A 27,038-nucleotide genomic window follows, 5' to 3' on the forward strand; every position below is an offset into this window, starting at 1 on the left:
AATTTCCCCGACTTCAGCACGGCCTCACTACTGATCATGTACATAAAGTGCAGCATAAACTCATCTAAACTAAAAGCCGAGATCCTTAGATCTGGAACAGAACAGACATTTCATAACTTTCCAAAATTATGAAAAAATATTTAGCACATCCTGCATTATACTACTGTACCCAATTTATTATATATTTTCAGAGTCTGTCCATTTTATATCGACTCCACAGCACCGGATAGGAGATGACAGTTGCTGTTCTTAAGATTCTCTGGATGTATAAAGAGCCGGAGGCAGACAGACATTGTGCTGCAAGTTCTCGTGAACTGACAATTACACTATAGAAATCACTTCACAGAACAACTTACAAAAACAACATGTATTTGTTAAACTAGTAAAGAAACAGAACACACTTGTAAAGATTCTTCTGTCAGTACATATTCACTTGTGTCACGCTGCTCTGGAGAATTACATTTAAAAGCTTTTATTTACAATAACATTGTCTACGAGAAATCGAACAGTTGCTTCTGCTGAATTGCCGAGATAATAAAGAAAACACACAGACTAACATCACTCCCATTGAAATGTCTTAATCGGAGTCGCTGTCACTTTCGGCCTCCTTAACGTCTACACTGAACTTGTATTCCTGATCACAGCCCATGTAAGCGTCACTCATGAAGTAAAGGGTGTAATTGTGTGTCCCTGTGGCTGGGGCCACAAAATCCAACTTCACCTATTATAAAAAAAAAAAAAAAATGTTGTGAGTGCTTCAGCATTTACTTTCCATATAAACGAACTTGAGCATTACTCTCAAAAAAATAAAAATCCTTACAATAGACAGACATCTGCCTCATATTTCCAAGACTTGGAGTACAGTCAGACCGAAATCGGAACGCAGTGATTGGACTGGCCGTTGGCTCTCCCGACCTGTGACTGAAAGCTTCAAATAACTTTATGCAGCTGTCAAGCTTGGGTAGGGAGACCCAACGGCCAATCTGAGTATTTTTTATGCTCTTAGGCTGCAGCTCCAAGGAAATGTATTCCATGCAATAAGTTGCAACTCGTGATCTCATGAGGTGCAAACTCACATGTGATATGCTGTGATAGAAAAATAGGTCATGGGTAGAAATTCAGTTTCCTTTTCTAAAGGATGGGTGCTCTGTATTCGGGACTTACCTTGGCCTTCTGCTGAAGTGTCAGTCTCTTGATGGATATCAGGCTGTTTGATTTGGCATCTCCAATCACGACCCACCAGCCCTCCTCACGTTTCTGTTAAGATATAAATAAAAATAAATATTCAAACTAGATTACAAACTAAATGAAGCAAAATGCAGAAGGAATAAAGAATTGATTTCATGTAGTACACACAGAATTGTTTTTGCAAAGGCTCTTGATATGTTCAGGATACTTTCTGCCAGGAGGACATACCTGAGGGAAGAGCGGAGCAATGACTGGTCCTGTAACTTCCTCCTCTCGTTCCAGCTGCACAAGAACCACGACAGCTCCGCCACTGAAAGAAAATCACATCTTCATGAGACCACAACTACAGAGATTTAATAAAGTCAGCTAATAGCTTAGGACACAAGGAAAACTGTCTACTTAATCGGGAAAGGAGGATCAGAGGGAAGAAGTGCGGTGACATTCAATCTGTTTGATCCCAGTTTCCAGTGACCGGGAACCTCATGTCTATGGGTAGTGTTATAGAAAAGCCAACATTATACTATACAAACAAGGACAATAGCTTCATAGAATTGAACCATTACCAACACACACACAATCATCAGAAAATAATTTTATGCAATTAAAACATACACAGATATCCACCCCATGTGACCTGTAACACTACATATTTCGGATTACTCCTTCATGTTACCCCAACATATAGTTGCATTACCAGTCCTCACCTCCTAATAGATTCCTTCTCTGCCACCTCATAAGAGAGTTCAATATTGGGATAGCGGTTACAGAACCTGGCTACATCAGTCATCTGGCCATCAGAGAGTTGTAGCAGCTCTGTACGATCCTCGTCCTCCATCTCCATGATATCAAAGACACTCTCCACTCCCTGAATGGGAAGAGAAACAGGCGGTGAGCGGCGTGCCCAGAATGCCGCACACTGTGGTAGAAGTCTGCCAGTGTTACACTTACCTTATCGGTACATCTCTTGATATGCTCAGAAGTAAAGTGTGGCAGCTGTTTCAGATAGCTGTCCTTCGACCACATGGCCTGGGTGACCATTTGTGCCAGTTCCATGGCAGCGAGAGCTGGGCTAAGCCAACCGTTACTGGAGAGCACATCTACACATGCCTGGATGAGCCGGATCGCCTGGGGAAGAGACAGGTTACGACATTAAATGGTGTCATTCTGTGATGACTTAACGAGCATTCATTGTGCCTCATTTCTCACCTTACTAAGAATTTCCTCTGTGTCTGACTGAAGTTCTGCGCTCAGCTGCATTCGGGAGAGGTGAGCCTGAAGGAGCAGGTTGGTCTTCACATGTGGGTCATTGAACCTGGGAGTTGTCAGCTTGTGAGGGACTTTCTGTGCCAGCTAAAGAAAGCAAAGAAAAGAGACAAGTATTGTAATAACCAATTCAGTCTCATTTTCTATTACTTGCATATGCCACTTATCCTGCTCAACCCTCACCTGGCGCAGCAAGTTATCTTCACGATGGCGGATAGGTATGCTCTCGTACTCGGCTGCACTGGAGATGATTTCAATTAATCCCCTCACCTTGGTCTTGGCATTCAAGGACATGCTAAAGAGTTCTAAAAAAGAAAACCAGAAAAGAATAAGATGGGGGTGTAGTGATAAAAGATTCATGGAAATACAGACGTAGTGAGGGGGTTTTTATCACCTATTGTGGTGTAGTTGATGTAGTAATAGGCAGCGATCATGCCCAGATTAAGAGGAGCAACATCCATTTCATCTTCAATGCTGATACACTTGGACTGCTCCAGGTCGCTGAGCGTCTGTTCAACCAGTTCGGACAGATGGTCCGACAGATGTCTGTGAGATACACCTGAAACCAGTGCACAAGTGAATGAACTTACTTCTACATGGAAGCTCATAAGAGGAGAAAGACAAACAAATCAGCGACACATTGCCTGTCCTCACCCTGCAAGTTGTAGTAATTCGGATTCTGCGTCATTCGCCGGTACAGGAATGTCCAGGTCAGGTAGTCCACCGCGTCTTGTTTGTTTTCTACGGTCTTGGTGACAATTTCGGCATTGAAATGGTCATGTAAGCAGTGATCCAGGTGAGATTCAACTGGCAGAGGCTCGTAGAGGAATTTCTTGAAAAAGTCCTACAAGTTGGTAAAAACCAAAAAGGGGTGACCAACTACAGTATGCGGACTGATTATTATCTTGCACTTTTGGTTTGCTATGAAATGTGGAAATTAACGTTCTGTGACTTTTCATTTCCTCACCAGGGGGGAGATGTAATTTATCAGTGAATATGAATAGAAACCTTTAATTTACACCCATAGTCCTGAACACACAGTTGTTAGGCTCATCAGATGGACACAGCAAGTTAAAGAGAACCTGTCATCAGGATCATCTATGTTAAACTAAAGGTATGGGCATAATGGTAAGGTGATACTGATCTAATATATACATTCAGTGTAGAAATCTGCAGCCTGGTTATTGGTAAATCATGAGATGTTTTGGCTCTGGGTGGGACTGGGTAGGGTCTTCAGCTCTGCTGCGGCCCCTCCACTGCCTCTGGTGTTTGAATCTTCCTCTTCATTTAACCCCTTAATGACCAGGCGTATTTTTTGGTTTTGCATTTTCATTTTTTGCTCCCGTTCTTCCCAGAGCCATACCTTTTTTAATTTTCCATCAATATGGCCATGTGAGGGCTTGTTTTTTGCAGGACAAGATGTACTTTTGAACGACACCACTGGTTTTACCATGTCATGTCAAGTGTGGTGAAACTGCAAAAAGTGCAATCCCACACTTGTGTTTTTTGTTTGGCTTTTTTGCTAGGTTCACTAAACGCTAAAACTGACTTGCCATTATGATTCTCCAGGTCATTACGAGTTCATAGACACCAAACATGTCTAGGTTCTTTTTTTTTTTTAATCTAAGTGGTGAAAAAAATTCCAAAGGTTGTATTAAGAAAAAAAAAAAAAAAAAAAAAAAAAGTTGAGATTTCCCAAGACCTGTAGCATCTCCATTTTTCAGGATCTAGGGCTGGCTGAGGGCTTATCTTTTGCATGCTGATCTGACGTTTCAATTGATACCATTTTGGTGCAGATATGTTATTTTGATCGCCCGTTATTGCAATGTTGCAGCGACCAAAAAAAAAAAACTTAATTCTGGCGTTTCGATTTTTTCCTCGCTACGCCGTTTACCGATTCGATTAATTCTTTCTATATATGGATAGATCGGGCGATTCTGAACTAGACGATACAAAATATGTAATCACACTACATATGATCCACAATAACTTTGTGCTATATACGCCCCCTGAGGAAGTGTGGGACGAAACACGCGTCGGCGTGGAGGAATGCAGACTGGACATCGCACTTTTTGTAAGTTACTGTGGATTTTTTTATATAACGACTATCTGGATCATTGATTATTTTGCTTAGCGTCCATAGCCTTCATTCAATATGGTGCTTGCATTTCTTTTGTTCTGAATTGCTGGGTATTCCATCTCCTAATTGAATAGATATTATGGTGGAGGATATTTAGGTGGCAGCTCAGCTCCATAATAGGCACTTTAATATATTATGATACTAATTACTATATAATTGGCATTATATTGGACTCTGTTTTTATTGGTACAATATCCAATTTATGATTCAGTTGTTATTCATAGTTTTTTAACCAAGAAACATATTGTGTGTTTAATGATGTCCTTTAGCCATAGAAATACCTGGTTATATTGTATATTTAATAAAATTGTTATTTTTTTTATTGATAATTGTGTGGATCTTGTGCTTTTTTTTTTGGTCACCTTTCTTTGTAGAGAGGAGGCCATTAGGATTTAGATACCAAATATGTGTATATTTAATTTATTGTTTTATTTTAAATGGGGCGAAAGGGGGGCGTTTTGAACTTTTAGATTTGTTTTTTAAAAATATTTTTCAAAATTTTTTTTACTTTTTACTTGCTTCGATAGTCTCCATGGGAGACTAGAAGCTGCACTTGTCCCATCGCCTCTGATATATAGAACAGGGCTGCAGCCGTGCTCCATGTATCAGAAATGACGGACGAAGAGTTTAGGAATCCGAAACTTCTAATGATGATTTTAAGAAAAACCAGGCTGCAGGTTTCTGCACTTTATCTATTAAATCAGTATGACTGCGCCATTATGACCATACCTTTCGTTTAACATGATCGATCTGTTCTCTAAGGCTTTCAGCTTCAGCATACTCTCTAGTATATTGCCATTCACTGACAGCAAGCCGAAATCTTGCATTGAGGTGCAAAGTATGTTAGAAAACAAGCAAAAATTGCCATTAATCAATAAATAAAAAGGACATGACAGTCAAACATGTGGCTTCTCACCTTCTTTGATCCTTGACACATAATGACGCATCGTCCTTCATCATCTTGTAAAGGCCGGTTCGCATATCCCACCATTTGTAGAACATCGTAAATAGGATAATCCACGTATCTGATAATAAAAAATATTATATTTTATTAGAAGGCAAAAGATAATGAAAGATATCACCATCACATTTACACAACGAGTCATACGTACGCATGAATCTTTCCATTGTAATATTGGGTGTCCATGATAATAACCAGGTGAGCAGAAATGTTCAGACCCCAGCAAAGGCTGCGAGAAGATACGATCACCTGCACCGCCCCTGGTGTAGACAAGATAGATTATTATTGAATACATGCAGAAAGCACGAACAGCACTTATGGTACAGGAAGAAAGAAATAAGGTGAAAGATACAACATTACTAGGTTGTTCTTAAAAGGGGTCGTCTCACATTTAATCTTCAGGACCACACGGCTTCCTGGCCTACAAGGTTTGGGCTCGTCAGGGAAAGGTGATGATTAACAGGTCGTACCAGTAGCATGGCTGCACTGCTGATCCAAGCTGTGTGCTCTCCTATGCTATATCAGGCAATATCAGAGGAGAGCAGGGGGCACTGAAAATGGCCAGACACAGCAGTCCGGCAACAGTACGTTAAAGGAAACCTGTCATCAGGATCAGGCTAAAGTGAAGGTATGGACATGTCCTACTAGTTTAATCGGTACCTTCACCATAAAAATCTGCAGCCTGGTTGTTCTTTAATTATCTTTTGAAGTTTGTATGCAATAAATTGTGTGTGCATTGGGGTGGACCTGTGGGAAGGGTCTTAGCTCCGGACCCCTCAGCTGCTTCTGATGTCAGTGTCTTATTACTCCGGCTTCAGTAAAATAGTGCTGTGCCCGTGAAAGCGTAAATTGACCTCTCGGCGGTCTATAGCAAAGTGTTGCCGGGACGGCACATGCTCAGGTTGAGATTTCAGCTGGTCATTGAGTGGAGATATAAATCTATGCGCCATTTTCTTGAAGTTCACTTCAAGGTGAATGTGAGCAAGTCTCTCCACGAAATTTAAAATAATACAAGATACGGAAACCAGAGTCCATGGAAGGTCTGGTGCAGAGCCGAAGACCCTACCTACAGGCCCACCCTGATGCATGAACAGCTTATTGCACACAAACTTCAAATGGTAATTAAAGAACAACCAGGATGCAAATTTTTACAGTGGAGGTAACTATTAAACCAGTAGGACAGCTCCTTTATGCTTTTAGTTTAACATGACGGATCCTGATGGCAGGTTCTCTGTATTTTCTGCATATTTTCGTCGCAAAAAACGAAGCATTTCCTAGTATCTGAATGTGAATAAGATTCTTGAAATCTCATGCAAACGCTGCTTATTTTTTTCACTGCAGATTTGAAGCAATTTCAGTACTGGATCATGTCAATTCTTTCAGTGTTTTTCACCTATACCAACGAAAGCAAAAAACCCAAGTAAAAAAGCAGCAAAAATGTACATATTTTACTGCCTTTTAATGGCAACAAATTGTAAGCTTTCGAGACTACTCAGGTCTCTTCATCAGGCAAAAGGTATCAACCACTGAGGACTCTCAATTCTAAATATTCTTCTATCTAGTGGCTAACACGGTACAAAGATATACATCTTTCCTGTATCATATTATACTGCTGCATTTTTCCTGCTAAGAGACACGTTTTTGGTGCAGCAAATACCACTGATAGTCTGCAGACGTGGCCGGTAATCTAAGCAACGAGCAGTAAATAGAATTAAAAAATCCCTCCATTCTTGAGAAAGAAGAGGATTTTTAATAAGTGAAAAATGGAAGGTGCTTGTTTTTATTTTTACCAGCAATTTTATCCATGTAATAAATTGGAACAACCTCCTTGGAGATACTGCCAGTTCTGCAAAATAAAAGCTATTACTTAATGCTTTTATGGTATTGATTCTTTGCCATTTTCAATAGCTCTGCTTGCTGTCATTTAACAGGAACCTTCATATTTTTAGCCTCCGAAAGTAAACTATGAAGGTTCCTGTTGAATGATAGCAAGCAGAGATATTGAAGATGTGGAGGAATCAAGAAAGTTGTAAAAGTTATACCATGATTAACCTTTGTTTCAACACAAAGGGAAGAAAAAAATACAATGGCAAAAGAAAGAAAAAGAATTAAGAAAATACTGCTAGCGAAGAGAAAACTCAGAGAGATTACAGGATAGGATGGAAGTCTTCAAACAGAGGCTGGACAGACATCTGACTGGGATGATTTAGCGAATCCTGCTTTGAGCAGGGGGTTGGACCAGATGGCCCAGGAGGTCCCTTCCAACTCTACGATTCTATGATTCTATAGATAGATTACCGGAATTAAAGAGCTGTTCTACAATGCGCCTCTCTAAAGACGACAGCCCCTCGTGCAGATACCCCACACCATTCAGCAAGGTCTCCTTCAGCGTGCTGTCACCCAGTTTCTCCAGGTATGGAGCCAGGTCCTTCTCTGTGCAGTGAAGGAACCTAAAAAAAAACACAAGAGGCCGCATCAATGATGTGTATGGTATATGCAGTGGTTTCTCAGTAAAGACTGCTTGTGTGAACCCTACCTTTGCCGTTGGACATCAGAGGCGCACGTGGTAAGTATGTCAATGGCTGTGAGTCGTGTCTGCTTCCGAGATGGCACAAAGACAATGATGGGCTTTTTAGGAGAGTGCTTCACGATGGCGTGGTACACTGGCTTTGCCATGGACAGGAGTCTGGTTTGTGTGTGACTGATGTTGAAACCCTAAGAGGTAGATACAGGGTCATTAGTGGACACATGCATTAAAAAAAAAAAAAAAAAAAAGAACACGTTCTGATTCAGCATATTGTTATATAACAGTACGTCCTCAGTTTTTGAGCTTTTCTCATGGTAATAGCACAGACAACCACTACTAACAGTTCACTATACAAACAGGAGGCCGTAGCTTTAGCATATCTCCATGTAATACATCTGCAAGCTGTTACCACTGTTACACTATACTTTTTTCAAAGTTTGGCGCATTTTCTACTTAAAAGGTGATGTGCGCATGACGTCTGAAAGCCAGGTGAACCTGCAGAGTTTTTCAAGCAGGAGACGTTTTAGCAAACATTTTTCCTGTTGAGTCTTGCGTGTCATTTTTTTGGTCGTTTTTTGGCTGTTTTGGCAACTTGGCGTTTCTTTGTGATGTCAATTTCTGTTTATTTTCACTCCATTGAATAATGAACTAAACATTAGCCATTTTTCAAGCACAAACTATAGTGAAAGTCTTCAGAGATTTCCTATTGCCTTGCATTGATAAGTACAAAGTCTTCTGAGCAGAAAATGACAGGTCACTGTCATGACATGAGAATTGACAGGTCACTTCTTTTAACCTCATGGTGGTTTTAGAATCCAGAAGCTGTTAAGGGAACCTGTCACCAGGAAAAACACTACTAACCTGCAGATATAGGGTTACTCTGCAGGTTAATAGCATTATTATGCTGCCCGGTGTCTGCACTTAGCCGAATGCTGCAGGCAGAAAATGAAGTTTATTCCAACCTCCCACAGCGCTCGGGTTTCAGTCATGGGGGCTTTGTCATCTCATGTTCAGTCCCCATTCTGAGAATATAGAGCAGAAGCTGAAATCGTGCCCCCAGCATTAAGGCTGGCTGACAGGGCCTGGGGACGATTACAGCCGCCGGTGACTGAACCAATGCCACTCCCGTTCATTTTCTCTCCACAATATTCAGCTACGTGCAGGCACCAGACAGCATAACGCTATTAACGTGCAGATAAACAGCATTTTTTCCCAGTGACAGGCTCCCTTTAAAAGAAGTTCCACAGACTGAACATACGCAGGCAAGTCATTCTTTACACAGAAATGATTTGATCATTCTTTTGAGTGCTTTCTGATAACTAGTTCAGGCTTTGTCCACAGCTGAATCTGTCGGAAAAGACCTCTTGCGCACATACCCCTAGTGTCCCTTTTCTAATGACGGACAAGAGGCACCTGAAATATTCCCAGGAATGGAAATACTGGCGATTCTACATACACAAATCTTACCTGTATGTGAAGCTCCAGGGGTACCGGCCGCACGTTAGGATGGAAATTAAAAGTGGATGTAGTACTGCAGCCGAGCCAGTGTGCCACATCCTTGGCATTGGATAGAGAGGAGCTGAGCGCCACTATGCGGATCGGCCTTTCGATCTGGGAGGAGATGTAGCGCATACGGGAGCAGATCACCTCTAACACCGGCTGTGGGCAAGAAAGAGGCGATGTCTTACATTCACCAATTAAAACCAAAATGGAAGTTTTCTGTATGATCATACAACGTTACACTGATTGACAGAAAAGTCATCTTGGCATTGGAAAATGTACAGTGGAATGAAAAAATCATCAGATTAACAAAGATCATCTCACCCCGTTGGCTCCACCGATCAGATGAGTCTCATCTACAACGAAGAGACTGACGTTTTGCACATTTTTCCGCTGCTTCCAGCGTCTAGATAAGATGTCCCACTTCTCTGGTGTGCTGATGATAATGTTTCCTTTCCCAAGTAACTTCAGATCGGTGCTGGTCTCACCAGTCAGTAAGACGACCTTCTTATATAATCTGTCTTGGAACTTCTCAAACCAATCCATAAACACCTACACCGAAAATCAGCGGATTAAAACAGGTCAAAAATCTGCATGCATATTCTCATATAGGAAAATATTTCATAAGGGGACCTATAAGAACAACATTGCATGCATAAACTATGTCGGGAGATTAGTACATATTTCATTGTCATTTTTTCTACCTAGATGGATATTAAATATTTATGGCATAATAAAGTGATATCCCATAAACGTCTGGTAAATGCAGGTCCCACTTCTGAGACAATCATCAATCTCCAGAAAGAAGCTAAATCCAGGTGGAGAATGTACGGAGGGGTGGCTGCACATGTGCTTCATCCTCCCCATTCATTGCTATGGGGGAGACGGAAACTGCTGAGCATGTGAGCTTGGTTTATGTGGATGGTGAAAGCTACATACACATGCATCAAGTTATCATTGATTCTCTGCCTGGATGCATGGGTGAGGCGGCTACTTCACCAGCAGGATTGGGAACCCCTTTTCTGGGGACAGGTGAAAGTTCCAGGTATTCCCAACTCTGACTTGCAGACATAGGAATAACCTTATAAATTAGCAATTTCACCTTGTCAACCCCTTTCTCTATTCCCTTGTTATATACTGCTCAAAAAAATAAAGGGAACACTCAAATAACACATCCTAGATCAGAATGAATGAAATATTCTCATTGAATACTTTGTTCTGTACAAAGTTGAATGTGCTGACAACAAAATCACACAAAAATCATCAATGGAAATCAAATTTATTAACCAATGGAGGCCTGGATTTGGAGTTGCAAACAAAATTAAAGTGGAATGTAATGTCCTTAAAACGAGTCAAAATGATGCTCAGTATTGTGTGTGACCTCCACGTGCCTGTATGACCTCCCTACAACGCCTGAGCATGCTTCTGATAAGATTTTGCCCAGTTATGTGGATGACACAGGAGACGTAATCCAATTCAATCAGCGCATGAGGACAGCGATCAGCAGCCAGTATAAGGGATAGACGCCGCAGAAAGGACACCTATCAGACCGAACTGTCAGGATTTACACAAGAGAGCAGATGAATTTCAAAAGGTTTTTGGAGGGTATACAGGGGGAGTCAGGAGGCTATATACCCCTTTAAGGAATGCAGCACAGGTGCTGATTAAGGGGATAGTCTTAGTTTAGACATGAAAAAACAAGGGACAGGTTCCCTTTAAAGCTTTATTGCTAAGTTGGCATATGCAAAAAGAAAGGATGGCCAAGGTTTTAGGCTGACCCAGACATTGATCCAGGCCTATGTCCTATGCCTCATCGCAGATACAGAGACTGACTGTGTACATATTCAGCAGTCTAATATACATAGAAATATGCAGGAGCTGGAAGCATTCATGGAAGTGAAGAGATGGGTTATTAGCATAGATTTCCATAAATGAATCTTATCCAACAGCTGACAGCTACAGCTAATGAATGCACAAAAGAGATGTAATGGGATAATGCAGCCTTCTGAGAGCGAGTGTGGGTGGAAGGACATTAAATGTGTGGAGATATCACCAGAGTACCAAACACATACAAGAAGTCTAATTACTGGAAAAAATAAAAACTTTTCAGTTTTCTTAGAAACATCCGACATTAGCAAATAGCGAAGAGAGAATATAAAGGGAGATGGAAGCCTCATTAGGGGGAGGCAAATACCCTGGGATGTGGGAAGATGGATAAGTTTCTGAAAGAACGTGCAGACAATTACTAAAAGTACGTGAAAAAAACAAACACAAAAGTCAGAATATGATCAAACTTATCACAATGCTGCAAAGTAGGAATACAGGGGAATCTGCAAATATTAAAAAGGTTTGTGGAACCTCCAAATAGCATTTATACAAAAGTCCTAAATGGCAGGTCAGAAGCACATGGCTACTCAGTGTGAACAGATCCAGAGACACATTTACAGGAGAGGGCTTACTGCCACCACCCGACAGCAGCGGTCCTTTCTGTCATTATGGGGGACACAACCCTAAAACATCACTGTGATCCCTTAATTCTCAAGACTGCTGGTGGCTCCAGAGGTTTGTCCCCCAGGAATCAGAAATAACCTTTAAAGGCGAAAAATTACCCTATAAATAGATACAACAACGGGTTAAAGGGTTTTCAGAAAATCAACTCTCTTTATTCACTCTCCCTGGGTCCAGCGTCTCCCGCCGCCGTCTGTTATTGTGTGCAGTGATTATCTCACGGATTGGCTGCAGAACTGTCAACGTTACTTCAGCGGCTCATGCTGAGGGATTGACTGCAGTGCTGTTGTCATAACATGAGCGTAGCAGCCAACAAAAGACTCAGGAGGCAGCGGTGGAGACTCAATGCTGGACCCGGGGAGGATCAGATAAGTAGTGTGTGTTTTTAGACCACAAACTGCACCTGGGGAGAAGACTTTTCTGAAAACCCCGTTAATCCCCCTTCATGACGGCCCAATTTACGTTCTTGCGGTTTCGTTTTTTCCTCCTCAGCTTCCCAGAGCTATAACTCTTATTTTTCTGTCCACATAGACATATGAGTACTAGTTTTTTGTGGGACAAGTTTCTACTTTTGAATGACACCATTCATTTTACCAAATAATGTACTGGAGAAAGGGGAAAAAAACAAGTGGGTAGAAATTGTGAAAAACTGCAATTCTGACGTTTATTGGGAATTGTTTTTATGGTGACCTCCTGAAATTATTTTGCTGATAATACCCAAGATGTCCAGGTTTATTTCATTATTTTAGTGGTTAAAAAAAAGAAAAATAAGAAGTTTGCAACAAATAAACCCTGAAGTGGCCAAAAAAAGCAATTTCTCTATCGCTTCATTGTGAGATAAAGGAAACCATGGGTGTATGCTGCTGCCACTAGGAGGCTGACACTATGCTCAAAAAATAGGGATTTTTGTGTACTCACCGTAAAATCCTTTTCTCCGAGCCAATCATTGGGGGACACAGTGGGTGTTATGCTGCTGGCCACTAGGAGGACACTAAGTAAACCAGAAAAAAAGTTAGCTCCTCCCCTGCAGTATACACCCTCTCGTTGGCTGAGATTTCTCCAGTTCGGTGAAAAAAAGCAGTAGGAGCATAAACAGTCAACAATAACCATAACTATGTCAAAACCTAAGAATGCTACAGTGAGCCAATAGGCTAAACAGGGTGGGTGCTGTGTCCCCCAATGATTGGCTCGGAGAAAAGGATTTTACGGTGAGTACACAAAAATCCCTATTTCTCCAACGCCTCATTGGGGGACACAGAGGGACGTCCTAAAGCAGTCCCTGGGTGGGGAGCATACATTTGCTAATAATACCCCATGTACCACTGAGTCAACGGCGATTGCAGGCTGCGTCTGCCGAGAGCTGCATCCGCAGAGGCCTGAGAATGAATTTGGTAATGTCTTGTAAAAGTATGCGGACTGGACCAAGTCGCAGCCTTGCAGACCTGTTGTGCCGACGCCTGGGGCCGAATGGCCCAAGAGGCACCCACTGAGCGGGTAGAGTGCGCCTTAATCCCTGCTGGGACAGGTGCGTTCCTGACACGGTAAGATTCCTGAATCGCCAAGCGAATCCACCTGGCTAGCGTTGCTTTTGAAGCGGCTAGACCCTTCTTCTGCGCTTCTGGAAGCATGAACAGGGCATCTGTCTTGCGGAAGGGAGCCGTCCGTGAGATATATCGTCTCAGATACCTAACCACATTCAGGGTATGGAGGGCCTTCTCAATGCGATGGATTGGTGCCGGACAAAAAGGCAAAACAATTTCCTCATTGAGATGGAACGAGGAGACGACTTTGGGCAGGAAGGACGGGGACATCCTGAGAACTGCCTTGTCCTGATGAAGATTCAGGAACGGAGGACGGTAGGACAGGGCCGCCAATTCCGAAACTAGTCTAATTGACGTAATTGCCACTAGAGGGACCACCTTCCAAGAGAGAACGGTCAGTGGCACGCCCTGCAGCGGTTCGAAAGGAGCCTCCTGTAAGGCCTCAAAAACCAGGTTAAGGACCCATGATTCTAATGGCCTTCTATAAGGAGGCGCCACATGGGAGTCTCCCTGAATGAACGTCTTGACCTGAATTTTGGTGGCAATTTTGCGTTGGAATAGCACTGACAAGGCTGAAATTTGGCCCTTGAGAGAGCCAAGCGCGAGGCCTGATTTTAATCCGGATTGAAGGAATTCCAATATGGCCAGAATGGAAATATACCAGAGGGGATCGACCATGATCCTTGCACCACGAAAAGAAGGGTTTTAATAATAGGGTTAATTTAGCCCTCCCTCAACAGCTGGCACCCAACGTGGGGTCCCCGAATAGGGACGTCTCTGCCCCCGGAGGATAACAAGACAAAGGACCCTCGGACCGGACACAGGTGCTGGAATATTGGGACTGATCATCCCCTACGACAATCACGGTAAGTTGGCAGTCATACTGTTCAGACTGACCGTTGGTGTGGTTTTCCTGTGTCTGTTGCTACAAAGAGGATCTGAGGTTTGTCCTTGATGGTGGGATGATTCTTGGGTGGAATCATATAGAGGTGCAATCCCGTTGGGGGCCCAATGTTCGAACCGTACCTCATAAGGGACGGACACCCCGGATTAACCAATGATTATGACTCTCTTTATAATCAAAATATCCCAAAATCCTGATCACTGTTAGAATCAAGCGTGGTAAGATAATCAAAAATTGAGTAGGGTACATAACTCAGGTAATATATTATATATATATATCCAGAGGTGTCCAGAGGGATAGTCTGAGACGCCCTCCTCCTTTCACTAAGTACCGCATTGAATTTTGGGTGTCCCAGAGGAGGATAGACCCAATAGAACAAACTGTAACGACCGCTCCAATACTATGCACAACTGAAATAAGAATATTTAGCTCTAAAAGTAAAAATCCGTAGAAGAAAAAGAAGAATTTCATGGCTTGGCACATGAATTATGTAACGAAGATATTAAGAAAAACAGAGGAAATGAATTCTAATTATTTCTATTACTGCTATATTGCAGAAGGAAAAATTATCTATTATTATGGTAAAGGCTGGATGTTCTGTGGTGCAAGACAATAACTATGATACAAGAAAATAACTGTGGTGTAAAAAAAAAAATAACTATGGTATAAGAAAATAACAGAATAATATGCCACGTGCCAAAAAACCCCCAAACAATACATTAAAAAAAAAAAAAATTTCAAAAGAATCTAGCTCGCTCTGTATCAAGAAAAAAAAAAAAAAAAAAAAAAAAAAGCAAACTAGCAGCTGCTCCAACTCCCCATCCCACCACCGCTTCCCCCTTCAATCTCAGCCCCAACCTCAGCTGCAGGCACATAGTTCTTCCTTATCAGTGGCACACGGCAAACTCAGCTCCCGCGTTCCAGCCATACACATTCAACTCCCTATTCCAATATCTCTCCCAATCCTATGACTGGGAACCTTACTCCCCAGCTCCGCCACGCCAATCCTCATCTACAATACTGGCGCTGTGGCCGACTTGATCACTTACAAAAAGATTGTCATACCCCCGTTGTTTTAATCGAAATAAATGGCAAACCCAATAAATATAGTTTTAGAAAACCCATCTCTGTGGGACCCTTCCCCAAGGTTACTGCTCAATTCGTAATCTCTCCCATATGTCCAACAAATTTGCTAAAAGCAGATTATCGCAGTTCAGCTCCAGAATACAATTTTAAAATGATGATCAGATGGTTCGTATGTTATATAACCCCTATTCAGATGAAAACAATGAAAAAATTTGTATTTTGCATGCCCTTCCTACGGTTATGATGGCCCTGATAGGCCCAGATCCACCCCCAATATTGACTGAAAATCAACGATTCACCCTATATCTCTCAAAGATACTATCTAAATTTTAATCAAAAGGACCAAATGATATAGGAAAAATGTCTGTAAAACACAATAAAAGTATTCCTCAAACCTGGTGCCCCTTTTCCCAAAGTCTATTTATACTTTTTAAAATATGATCAGAAGCGGGGCCTCCAGGAGCAAATACAAACGTTACATTATAATGATACTCTGGTACCCTGTGTTTCTCCATATAATACGCCCTTGTTTCCCGTTAAGAAAAAGACCCCGCCTGGCCAGCCCCCTATGTACCAGCTGGTATAAGATCTACTGGCAATTAATGCAGCTACTGTTCTGGATACTCCAACGGTGCCTAATCCACATACTCTTTTGTCTTAAATACCCCAGGATGCTGCTTAGTTTACAATTATCAACCTTGCCAATGTCTTTTTTAATATTCCGCTACACCCAGATTGCCAGTTTCTATTTGCATTCACTTATCAGGGACGACCGTTAATATGGACAGTTATGCCACAAGAAACCCAAAACAATCCAAATCAGTTTGTAAAAAATATGAACAAATGTCTCTTGCCCTGGCAGTAAGATCACCCCCAGGTCACGCTGCTTCAATATGTAGATGATCTTTTGTTGTGTGCACAGACGGAGCAAGAAGCCATTGCTGCCACTGTTAGCCTCCTCAAACATCTGGCAGCACTGAACTGTCGGGTTTCAACTTCGAAACCTCAATTCTACCTTGGTCAAATGATATTCTTAAGTCTCTCTCTCCTTCAAGGTATCAAACACCTCACAGAAGAAAGAAAAATAGCTATCAGCTCCCTTCCTTTCACAAAAGATGAAACTGAACTTCAACGTTTTCTTGAACTATGTACTTATTATTGTCAGTAGATACCGGATGTATCCCGCATAATACAACCCCTTTACAACGCCTTGAAATATATATATATATTGAACTATGTATAATGAACTATAAGGAAAGATCACCGGTTTATATGGAAAGTCTCCATCGCGCTTTCTCTGAGTTAAAGCGGCTTAATTGCTTCCGCCCCTGCCTTGGGCATCCCGGACTATACTCGACCGTTCCATTTGTATATATCTGAGAATAAAAGACAAGCAGCAGGGGTATTTACACAATCATATGGTAATAGGCAACAACCAGTGGGCTATTATTCGACCCGCTTCGACCCAGTGGCCCGAGCATCACCAAATTGCATAAGGGCAATTCACGCCACTCACTCGTTGCTTGACAGGACTGCAGACATAATTCTTGGACATGAAACACATTTTTGCCCCGCATGATATTGTAGCAATACTAAAGAGCAATTAGTTCCAGCTGCGTGTAAAAATTTCTTCTTTATTTCAACATTTAAAATATGTCATCTTCATAGTATATGCCATACACACGGACACGGCAATACTGACACTTCAACAACCAAGACATTTGACTATGCAACAACATTTACGGCTGCAGTATTTACTCCTTTTACCTGACTATATCAAGTTGTAGCACTATGCTACAATCAACCCCGCTACTTTACTGCCGATCCCCAAGAAAAATGGCAATGATGAGAATAATCTCCAACATGATTATTCCCAATTTCTAACTAAAAAAAACAAGTACTCCACCAAATGTCAGTGAGAATCCACTCCCAAATCCTGATCTGGTGTTATACACGGGTGGTTCAAGATATGCTGATAAGTTTGGTAGATTCCACACAGGATATGCTGTTACCACAGAGGACACTGTAGTGCACGCAGCTGCACTCCCGCCCTCATAGTCAGCACAAGAAGCAGAACTCCAGGCTCTGTCTACTGCATGTACTTTGACCAAGAACAGATGGGCTAATATATACACGGAATCACGGTCTGCAAATGGTATTGCTCACGATTTTAAAACTCTATAAGCCAATCAAGGGTTTATTACTACTGCCGGAACCCCAATAAAAAAAGCTGAAGCTGTTAAAACCCTCATAAACTCGAACAAATTATTCAGGTGGCCATTATCAAAGTTAAGGCGCACGGTCTTAGGAACAATCCACCAACTGTTGGCAACGAATTTGCGGATATGCAAGTAAAAGACGCTGCTTTTTTACCCGTTGAACCAACCATACCAACTATAATGACCACACGCTCTCAACGTAAACAGATACAAAAAGCATTGACCCTATAAAAATCTAATGATCTACAACAGACTGAAATTTTCTATCGAACCCCGCGAGACCGCTTAATAATGATACAAAGAATATCTCCAAAGGAAAAAATGAAACAATAGAAAACTAATGAAGCACGTATAAATAATGGTCTCTGGAAAAAGGACCAACTCGTATATCTCCCTAAGCGGATATACCCTCCTATTACCATATGAAAGCTTCTCCCCAGCACTATATAGCCAATGACTGGCAGAGAACCAACCAGTTTAGCTTAGTGTCAAGTAGGAGGACAGAGGTCTTTTACTAGACCCACATCTACCTCTGTTTTCAAGTAATGATTTCGCCTTTCTTTTTCAGAGGGTTCTTCTCTTCCACCTCTGGAGGGAAAGTGTGAACAGTCACTCTGTTATCCCACGTAGAGACAGAGTATGGCATGGACCAACCCCCTGTATCCTCATCTGTATCAGGCAGGCCCATGGCTCCTTAGGCTTGTTTCACACTTCAGTTTTTTATGTCAGTTAAAATGCGCCAAAATAGCGGAAAACGGATCCGCAGGCGGACTGACAGAAAAGGGGGTTAGCGTATCGGCGGAAGTACGGATCCGCTGAAGGTAAAAATTTAAAGGGCGAGAGAGAGAGAGAGGTAGAGAGCAAGAGAGAGAGCGAGGTAGAGAGCGAGGTAGAGAGCGAGGTAGAGAGCGAGGTAGAGAGCGAGAGAGAGAGCGAGGTAGAGAGCGAGAGAGAGAGCGAGAGAGCGAGCGAGAGAGAGAGCGAGAGAGAGAGCGAGAGAGAGAGCGAGGTAGAGAGCGAGGTAGAGAGCGAGAGAGCGAGAGAGAGAGCGAGAGAGAGCGAGAGCGAGAGAGAGCGATTTTTCCAGCAGCCAGACAGAAATGCGGGTTAAATCCGGAAATAGCGAATCCGGACACGAAAAAAACGTTACATGGTCCGTCCGGGAAATCTTGGCGTATCCGTTCAAAAGCGGATCGAACGAATGACCATCCGTCAAGATCCACCGATAATGCAAGTCTATGAAGAAAAAAAACGGATCCGCCTAGAAAAATGGCGGATCCGTTTTTTTTTTCTAATCGGCGAATCTTGACTGATAGTCACAAACGAAGTGTGAAACAGGCCTTACACACAAGATGTGTTCAGGTGATCCCAAGAATGGTCTTGGACCCCTACTTCTGCCCACTCACCTACCAGAGCCAAACAACGTCAGGAAGTACAGACGTCTCACAATACGGTGAGGCTTGGACGTCTGTTTAGGCCCCGGCGGCTTCTGTGTGGCCTAGCTGCGGCGCTTGGTCACGCCCCTCCCTTTATCACGTTTTCTCGCGCCCAGCGCACACGCCCCCTTTAACCCCTTCATGACCCAGACTATTTTGACCTTAATGACCTGGCCATTTTTTGCAATTCTGACCAGTGTCCCTTTATGAGGTAATAACTCTGGAACGCTTCAACGCATCCTAGCAATTCTGAGATTGTTTTTTCGTGACATATTGGGCTTCATGTTAGTGGTAAATTTAGATCGATAATTTTTGCGTTTATTTGTGAAAAAATCAGAAATTTGGAGAAAATTTTGAAAATTTCGCAATTTTCAAATTTTGAATTTTTATTCTGTTAAACTAGAGAGTTATGTGACACAAAATAGTTACTAAATAACATTTCCCACATGTCTACTTTACATCAGCACAATTTTGGAAGCAAAATATTTTTTTGTTAGGAATTTATAAGGGTTAAAAGTTGACCAGTGATTTCTCATTTTTACAACAAAATTTACAAAACCATTTTTTTTAGGGACCACCTCACATTTGAAGTCACTTTGAGGGGTCTATATGGCAGAAAATACCCAAAAGTGACACCATTCTAAAAACTGCACCCCTCAAGCTACTCAAAACTACATTCAAGAAGATTATTAACCCTTTAGGTGTTTCACAGGAACTAAAGCAACATGGAAGGAAAAAAAGGACATTTTAATTTTTCCAACAAAAACTTTCTTTCAGCATCAATTTTTTCATTTTCACATGGGCAACAGGATAAAATGGATCCTAAAATTTGTTGGGCAATTTCCCCTGAGTACACCGATACCTCATATGTGGTCAAAAACCACTGTTTGGGCGCACGGCAGGGCTCAGAAGGGAAGGAGTGCCATTTGACTTTTTGAATGGAAAATATGCTGGAATATTTAACGCTTGCCATGTCGCGTTTGGAGAGTCGCTGTGTGCCTAAACACTGGAGCTCCCCCACAAGTGACCCCATTTTGGAAACTAGACCCCCCAAGGAACTTATCTAGATGCATAGTGATCACTTTGAACCCCCAGGTGCTTCTCAAATTGATCCGTAAAAAAAAAAAAAAAAAGTACTTTTTTTCACAAAAATTATCTTTTAGCCTCAGTTTTTTCATTTTCACATGGGCAACAGGATAAAATGGATCCTAAAATTTGTTGGGCAATTTCTCCTGAGTACACCGATACCTCATATGTGGTCATAAACCACTGTTTGGGTGCACGGCAGGGCCCGTAAGGAAAGGAGCGCCATTTGACTTTTTGAATGGAAAATTAGCTCCAATCGTTATCGGACACCATGTCGCGTTTGGAGATCCCCTGTGTGCCTAAACATTGGAGCTCCCCCACAAGTGACACCATTTTGGAAACTAGACCCCTTAAGGAACTTATCTAGATGTGTAGTGAGCACTTTGAACCCCCAAGTGCTTCACAAAAGTTTATAACATAGAGCAGTGAAAATAAAAAATCTTTTTTTTTCCTCAAAAATGAATTTTTAGCTCGCAATTTTTTATTTTCACAAGGGTAACAGGAGAAATTGGACCCCAAAAGTTGTTGTCCAGATTGTCCTGAGTACGCTGATACCCCATATGTGCGGAGGGACCATTGTTTGGGCACACGTCGGGGCTCGGAAGGGAAGTAGTGACGTTTTGAAATACCGACTTGATCGAATGGTCTGCGGGCATCATGTTACGTTTGCAGAGCCTCTGATGTGCCTAAACAGTGGAAACCCCCCACAAGTGACCCCATTTTGGAAACTAGACCACCAAGGAACTTATCTAGATGTGTGGTGAGCAGCACTTTGAACCCCCAAGTGCTTCACAGAAGTTTATAACGCAGAACCGTGAAAATAAAAAATCTTTTTTTTCCTCAAAAAATGATTTTTTAGCCCGCAATTTTTTATTTTCACAAGGGTAACAGGAGAAATTGAACCCCAAAAGTTGTTGTCCAGTTTGTCCTGAGTACGCTGGTACCCCATATGTGGGGGGGAACCATTGTTTGGGCACACGTCAAGGCTCGGAATGGAAGTAGTGACGTTTTGAAATGCAGACTTTGATGGAATAGTCTGCGGTCGTCATTACGTTTGCAGAGCCCCTGATGTGCCTAAACAGTGGAAACCCCCCACAAGTGACCCCATTTTGGAAACTAGACCTTCCAAGGAACGTATGTAAGATGTGTTGTGAGCACTTTGAACCCCCAAGTGCTTCACAGAAGTTTATAATGCAGAGACGTGAAAATGAAAAAATCATTTTTTTCCACAAAAATAATTTTTTAGCCCAAAATTTTTTATTTTCCCAAGGGTAACACGAGAAATTAGTCCCCAAAAGTTGTTGTGCAATTTTTCCTGAGTATGCTGATACCTCATATGTTGGGGTAAACCACTGTTTGGGCACACGTCAGGGCTTGGAAGGGAGGGAGCACCGTTTGACTTTTTGAACGCAAAATTGGCTGGAATCAATGGTTGCACCATGTCGCGTTTGGCGACCCCCTGATGTGCCTAAACAGTGGAAACCCCTCAATTCTAACTCCAACCCTAACCCCAACACACCCCTAACCACAGCCCTAACCCCAACACATCCCTAACCACAAGCCTAACCCTAATTCCAACGCTAACCCTAATTCCAACCCTAACCCTAATTCCAACCCTAACCCTCTTTCCAACCCTAACCCTCTTTCCAACCCTAACCCTCTTTCCAATCCTAACCCTAACCCTCTTTCCAACCCTAACCCTCTTTCCAACCCTAACCCTCTTTCCAACCCTAACCCTATTTCCAACCCTAACCCTCTTTCCAACCCTAACCCTCTTTCCAACCCTAACCCTCTTTCCAACCCTAACCCTCTTTCCAACCCTAACCCTCTTTTCAACCCTAACCCTCTTTTCAACCCTAACCCTCTTTTCAACCCTAACCCTCTTTTCAACCCTAACCCTCTTTTCAACCCTAACCCTCTTTTCAACCCTAACCCTCTTTTCAACCCGAACCCTAACCCTCTTTTCAACCCTAACCCTAATGGAAAAATAAAAATAAAAATATTTTCTTTATTTTATTAGTTGTGCCTACCTATGGGGGTGATAATCGGGGGGTTTATTTACTTTTTCTTTCATTTTGATCACTGTGAGAGTGATCAAAATGAAAGAATGGAATCTGCAGCCGGCAGATTCGGGCGGGCGCACTGCGCATGCGCCCGCCATTTTCTAAGATGGCGGCGCCCATGAACCGGACCCGCCGGACACCGGGAGTGACAGGGGGACTTAGAAGGTGCCGGGGGAGGTGAGAGGGGGTGAGGGGGTTATCGGAATCTGGCGGGGAGCAGAGGGAATGGGAGGGGGGCAGATGATGACAGCGGCGGCAGATCGCCGCTGTCATTCAGTTGCGGGGGGGCGATCGCCGGTGGGGGGGGTGGAATCGGTGTCTCCAGCCCTGTCCGATGCTACAGCAGCATCGGCCATGGCTGGATTGTAATATTTCATCAATTTTCATTGATGAAATATTACTATCGCTCTGATTGGCTGTTTCACTTTTAACAGCCAATCAGAGCGATCGTAGCCACGTGGGGGCGAAGCCACGCCCCCTGTGGCGAAGAACAAAGCCCCCTGTATCTGCGGGTCGGGTGACCTTTCAGTGACCTAGGTCACCCGACCCGCAGGGGGGCTTTAAAGTCATGACGCCACATAGGCGTCATGGGTCGTTCTGGCACGACTTTTCATGACGCCTACGTGGCGTCAAAGGTCGTGAAGGGGTTAATTTCTAAGCCTAAGGCTTGTTTCTTCCTCCCTGCGGCCGCCATTTTCTGGCATCTATACACCGGTATCACAGGAGCATCTCCAGCCATTCATCCGCTCAATGCCGACTTTTATTCCCCATTGACTTGCATTGGGGTCGGGTTTCAGATGAAACGTCGACTTTTTTTGCCCTAGTCAGACCAGTTTCATCCGACTCAAATTTTGTTTCATGAAACCCGATCCGACCAAAGTCGCTCAACTCTACTTCTGAGCTTCATCACTGCGTTCTCTTGGGATTAGATTGCAGGAAATCACCTCTCCCTGTGGGTAAGCTCTGTTCTGCAGACTGACACTATTCTCAGCAAAACTTCTGTTCTTTACCTCTGGCATTAGTCAATCTGCTTATCTTCTATCATGTTTAAATCTAAAGGAGCGTGCGGCCTCTACTACTCGTCACGCACTTTGCTCCTCTTGTAAGTGCAGACTCCCTTCAGGTGAGTTTTCTTACCTCTGTCAGGATTACAGTAATCCATCCGTTTTGGCTACCCAGAGTTCTCCACCGCTTCTGGAGAGAGTGCCCCCCTTATCCCAGCAGACTTGTCATCCTAGAAGTCTCTGACCAGTCTGTCCTTCCAGGGATCATGCCTGTTTGGAACCAGGCTGGACCAGATCATAATGGAAACCACTGGAGGGAAAAGTTTTCAGGCCAAACCTCAGCGCTCTCCAATTAGGCTGGCTTCACACTTGTGTAGAGCATAGCTGCGGAGGGCTGCATAGTTCCTCAGTTTTGACGCTGCGCAAACCGCAACATGTTGCATTTTGTTGCAGTCAGTGCAGCGACAAAACGACGCATGCGGAGGCATCCGCATACTTTTGCATGGCCTGCGTACCCAATGTTAAAGATACGTATGCAGGACGCATGCCGACGTAGGCGGACCTGAATGGAAGAGGTGCGGCAGTGGGCGAGGCTTAAAGGAGGAACTACGCAGCCCTCCACAGCTCTGCCCTACGCAAGTGTGAAGCCAGCCTTAAATGAAAATTTCAGCCCTTTTGTCCTTTTCGGCGCTTATCATCTGTGAAAGATTAATAACGCCAGGAGAGGCCCTCCTTCAAACAGACACCCTCCTGGCGTCTCCGGAATGCATAAGGCAGATCCTTCAGGAGCAGATTCTCCTCCGTGACTCTTACTTGCAGCCCAGGGAGTTTCTCGGGGTAGGCGTTTTTATCTTGTTCTTCAAGGACGCTTGATTCACCACTGTTGAGGACGCCTGGGTAAGAGAGGTGGTATTGTCAGGATACAACCCCTCTTTGGTTCTGGGGGTATTTCACAGCTATTGCCTCTCTACTCCAAACAGGCGTCATCATTCCTGTCCCACCTCAGGAACATTTTGCAGGTTTCTATTTAAACCGCTATGCAGTTCCAAAGAAGGACAGGTCAGTTCGACACATCCTGGATCTCAAGTTACTGAACAAGACGATAAGTGTAAGCCATTTCAGGATGGAAACCCTTCGTTCAGTAATAGCTTCCATGGAATTACAGTAGTTCCTGTGCTTTGTGGATATCCAAGACCCCTATCTCCACGTCCCAATTTTTCAGGGTCAATCAGTAATTCCTACGTTTCGCAGTATCACTTTCAATTTTTTGCTCTGTCTTTTGGTTGGGCAACCACTCCCAGGGTCTCTACAAAGATAATGGCAAGGGTGATTGGCCATCTTGCGGACCAAAGGTCTAGTGGTCATACCTTACCTGGACGATATCCTCGTAAAGTCTCCATCCTTCTCTTAGCCCAGGAAAGCCTGTCCATCACTCTCACCCTGTCTCGGCTCGGCTGGATTGTCAACATCTTGTCTAATTACGACCCAGCATCGGATTTTCCTGTGCATGCTTTTAAACACCCTTCAGACGTTGGTCCTTCTCCCCAAAGAAAAAAAAAAAAGAGTGCCTGTTTAATAAGGGGTTCGCTCTCTGCAGGCCCCTCTGTCTCCATCCCTTTGCTCAGCCATTGCAGTTCTGGGCAGGATGGTGGAGTCTGCGGTGGCGATATCCTTTGCTCAGTTTCGCACCAGACCACTTCAACAGACCATTGTGTCCCAATAGAACAGGTCCCTTCTCTCCCTGGATTATCCAGTCCGGATCTAGTCTTGAATCAGGTCGTCCCTAAACTGGTGGCTGTCCTCCCCCTCCCTATCCACTGGCAAGTAGTTACAACAAATACCAGTCTCATCGACTGGGGAACGGTCTGCCGCAGCAGCCTCACGGTCCAGGGCCGTTGGTTGCTGGAAGAGACCTCATTACCAACATCAACATTCTCGAGATCAGAGCCATTCTTCTGTCCCTCCTCCACTGGCAGGATCTTCTCAGGGGCCTACCAGTTTGAGTTCAGACAGACAACGCCACGGATAAGGCATATGTCAACCAACAGGGTGGAACTCTTAGTTCTCTGGCCATGACAGAAGTTTCCAAGATCCTTCTCTGTGCAAAGAACAAGGTTCCGGTAATTTCGGCCGTGCACATTCCCGGCGTAGACAATTAGGCTGCCAAATTTTTAAGTTGCAAGAATTGCGGCAGGAGAATGGTCTCTGCATCAAGACGTCTTCCATCAGATTTGTCTACGGTGGGGAAATCCGGATTTGGATCTCATGGCCTCCAGAATTAACAGAAAAGTTCCGCAGTTCGTCTCCAGGTCCCGCCATCCTCTCACGTTGGGCATCAACGCTCTGGCGATACCCTGGTAACAGTTTGCTCTTCCTCATCAGTTTCCTTCTCTTCCTCTGCTTTCCAGGCTGTTGAAGATCAAGGTGGAAAGGGTGCCGGTCATCCTGATCACACTGGATTGGCCCAGGAGGGTCTGGTATGCAGAGGTTGTCAATTTGCTTGCAGATGCCCCTTGGAGGCTCCCGGACAGACCAGATCTGCTTTCTTAGGGTCCTATCTTTCACCGGAAATCTTGGTTGCTCGATTTGACAGCGTGACTGTTAAAACCGCGGTTCTAAGAGCGTTCAGGTTTACAGAGCGAGTGATTCAGACGATGATTTGGGCTCGGAAGTCAGCATCATCTCGAGTCTACTATCGGACTTGGAAAGCCTTCTTCCATTGGTGTGAGACTAATCACACTGCACCTATGGTTTTTTCTCTTGATTCTATTCTAGCCTTCCTTCAAGCAGGACTCAATGCATGTCTAGCTCTCAGCTGGCTGAAGGGCCAAATGTCCGCATTATCTATTCTTTTCCAAAAGAATTTAGCTTTGCGTTCTCAGCTCAGAACCTTTCTCCAAGGAGTGGCTTAAGGAGCTCCTCCCTATCGGCCGTGAGTAGATCCCTGGGCCCTCAGCCTGTTCTAAAGGCTCTCAGGAGTTACCCCTTTGAACCACTCAGAGAAGTCTCTCTGACTCTCCTTTCTTTGAAGGTGGTGTTTCTTGTGGACATCACTTCCATCAGGCGGGTTTCAGAGACAGCAGCTCTTTCATGTCGCTCGGCCTTCCTAATTCTGCACCAGGATAAGCTGTTTTTTGCGGTCTATACCTTCTTTTCTTCCCAAGATACTCTCCGCCTTTCATCTCAATGAGGACATTGACCTCCCTTCGTTTTGTCCATCTCCGGCTCACCCTCTGGAGCGTTCACCGAACAGTTTGGACCTGGTCAGGGCATTTACCTTGTAAGGACTGCCCCTTTCCGAGGGCAAGATTTTCTCTTTGTTATCCCTGAGGGTACTCAGAGGCCTTCCAGTGCCCAAAGCTACAATTGCTAGCTGGATCAGGGCGGCAATCTTGGAGGCATACCAGATTAAGAACAGTGGCCTCCCACTGGGATTAAGGCCCACTCTAGCCGAATGGTGTATGCCTCCTGGGTCGTTCGCCATCGGGCATCCGCCCTATAGCTTTGCAAAGCGGCGACCTGGTTTTCCATTCACACGTTCGCCAAAGTCTATAATGTCCATACCTACTCCTTGGCAGAAGCAACCCTAGGTAGGAAAATCTTACGGATGGC

General features: G+C 43.6%; 1 protein-coding gene across 1 annotated transcript in view; it reads right to left on the reverse strand.

Annotated features, from left to right (window-relative positions):
- Nucleotides 1-352: 352 nt before the first annotated feature.
- Nucleotides 353-27,038, reverse strand: part of SNRNP200 (small nuclear ribonucleoprotein U5 subunit 200) — a 118,558-nt gene continuing 91,872 nt past the window's right edge. Inside the window, exons 31-45 of the mRNA XM_073559532.1 lie at nucleotides 9,904-10,131; nucleotides 9,547-9,738; nucleotides 8,089-8,267; nucleotides 7,851-8,002; nucleotides 5,704-5,812; nucleotides 5,508-5,616; nucleotides 3,106-3,295; nucleotides 2,846-3,010; nucleotides 2,635-2,756; nucleotides 2,395-2,538; nucleotides 2,137-2,313; nucleotides 1,893-2,053; nucleotides 1,417-1,498; nucleotides 1,165-1,257; nucleotides 353-721 (exon numbers count right to left, since the gene is read on the reverse strand). Of these exons, the coding sequence (XP_073415633.1) occupies nucleotides 578-721; nucleotides 1,165-1,257; nucleotides 1,417-1,498; nucleotides 1,893-2,053; nucleotides 2,137-2,313; nucleotides 2,395-2,538; nucleotides 2,635-2,756; nucleotides 2,846-3,010; nucleotides 3,106-3,295; nucleotides 5,508-5,616; nucleotides 5,704-5,812; nucleotides 7,851-8,002; nucleotides 8,089-8,267; nucleotides 9,547-9,738; nucleotides 9,904-10,131 (2,247 nt within the window). The 3' untranslated portion in view covers nucleotides 353-577. The remainder of the gene's footprint in view (nucleotides 722-1,164; nucleotides 1,258-1,416; nucleotides 1,499-1,892; nucleotides 2,054-2,136; nucleotides 2,314-2,394; nucleotides 2,539-2,634; nucleotides 2,757-2,845; nucleotides 3,011-3,105; nucleotides 3,296-5,507; nucleotides 5,617-5,703; nucleotides 5,813-7,850; nucleotides 8,003-8,088; nucleotides 8,268-9,546; nucleotides 9,739-9,903; nucleotides 10,132-27,038) is intronic.

The sequence above is a fragment of the Dendrobates tinctorius genome, unplaced genomic scaffold (genome assembly GCF_039654945.1).
Source record: "Dendrobates tinctorius isolate UK_male_01 unplaced genomic scaffold, ASM3965494v1 ptg000272l, whole genome shotgun sequence".
NCBI classification, from domain to species: Eukaryota; Metazoa; Chordata; class Amphibia; order Anura; family Dendrobatidae; genus Dendrobates; species Dendrobates tinctorius.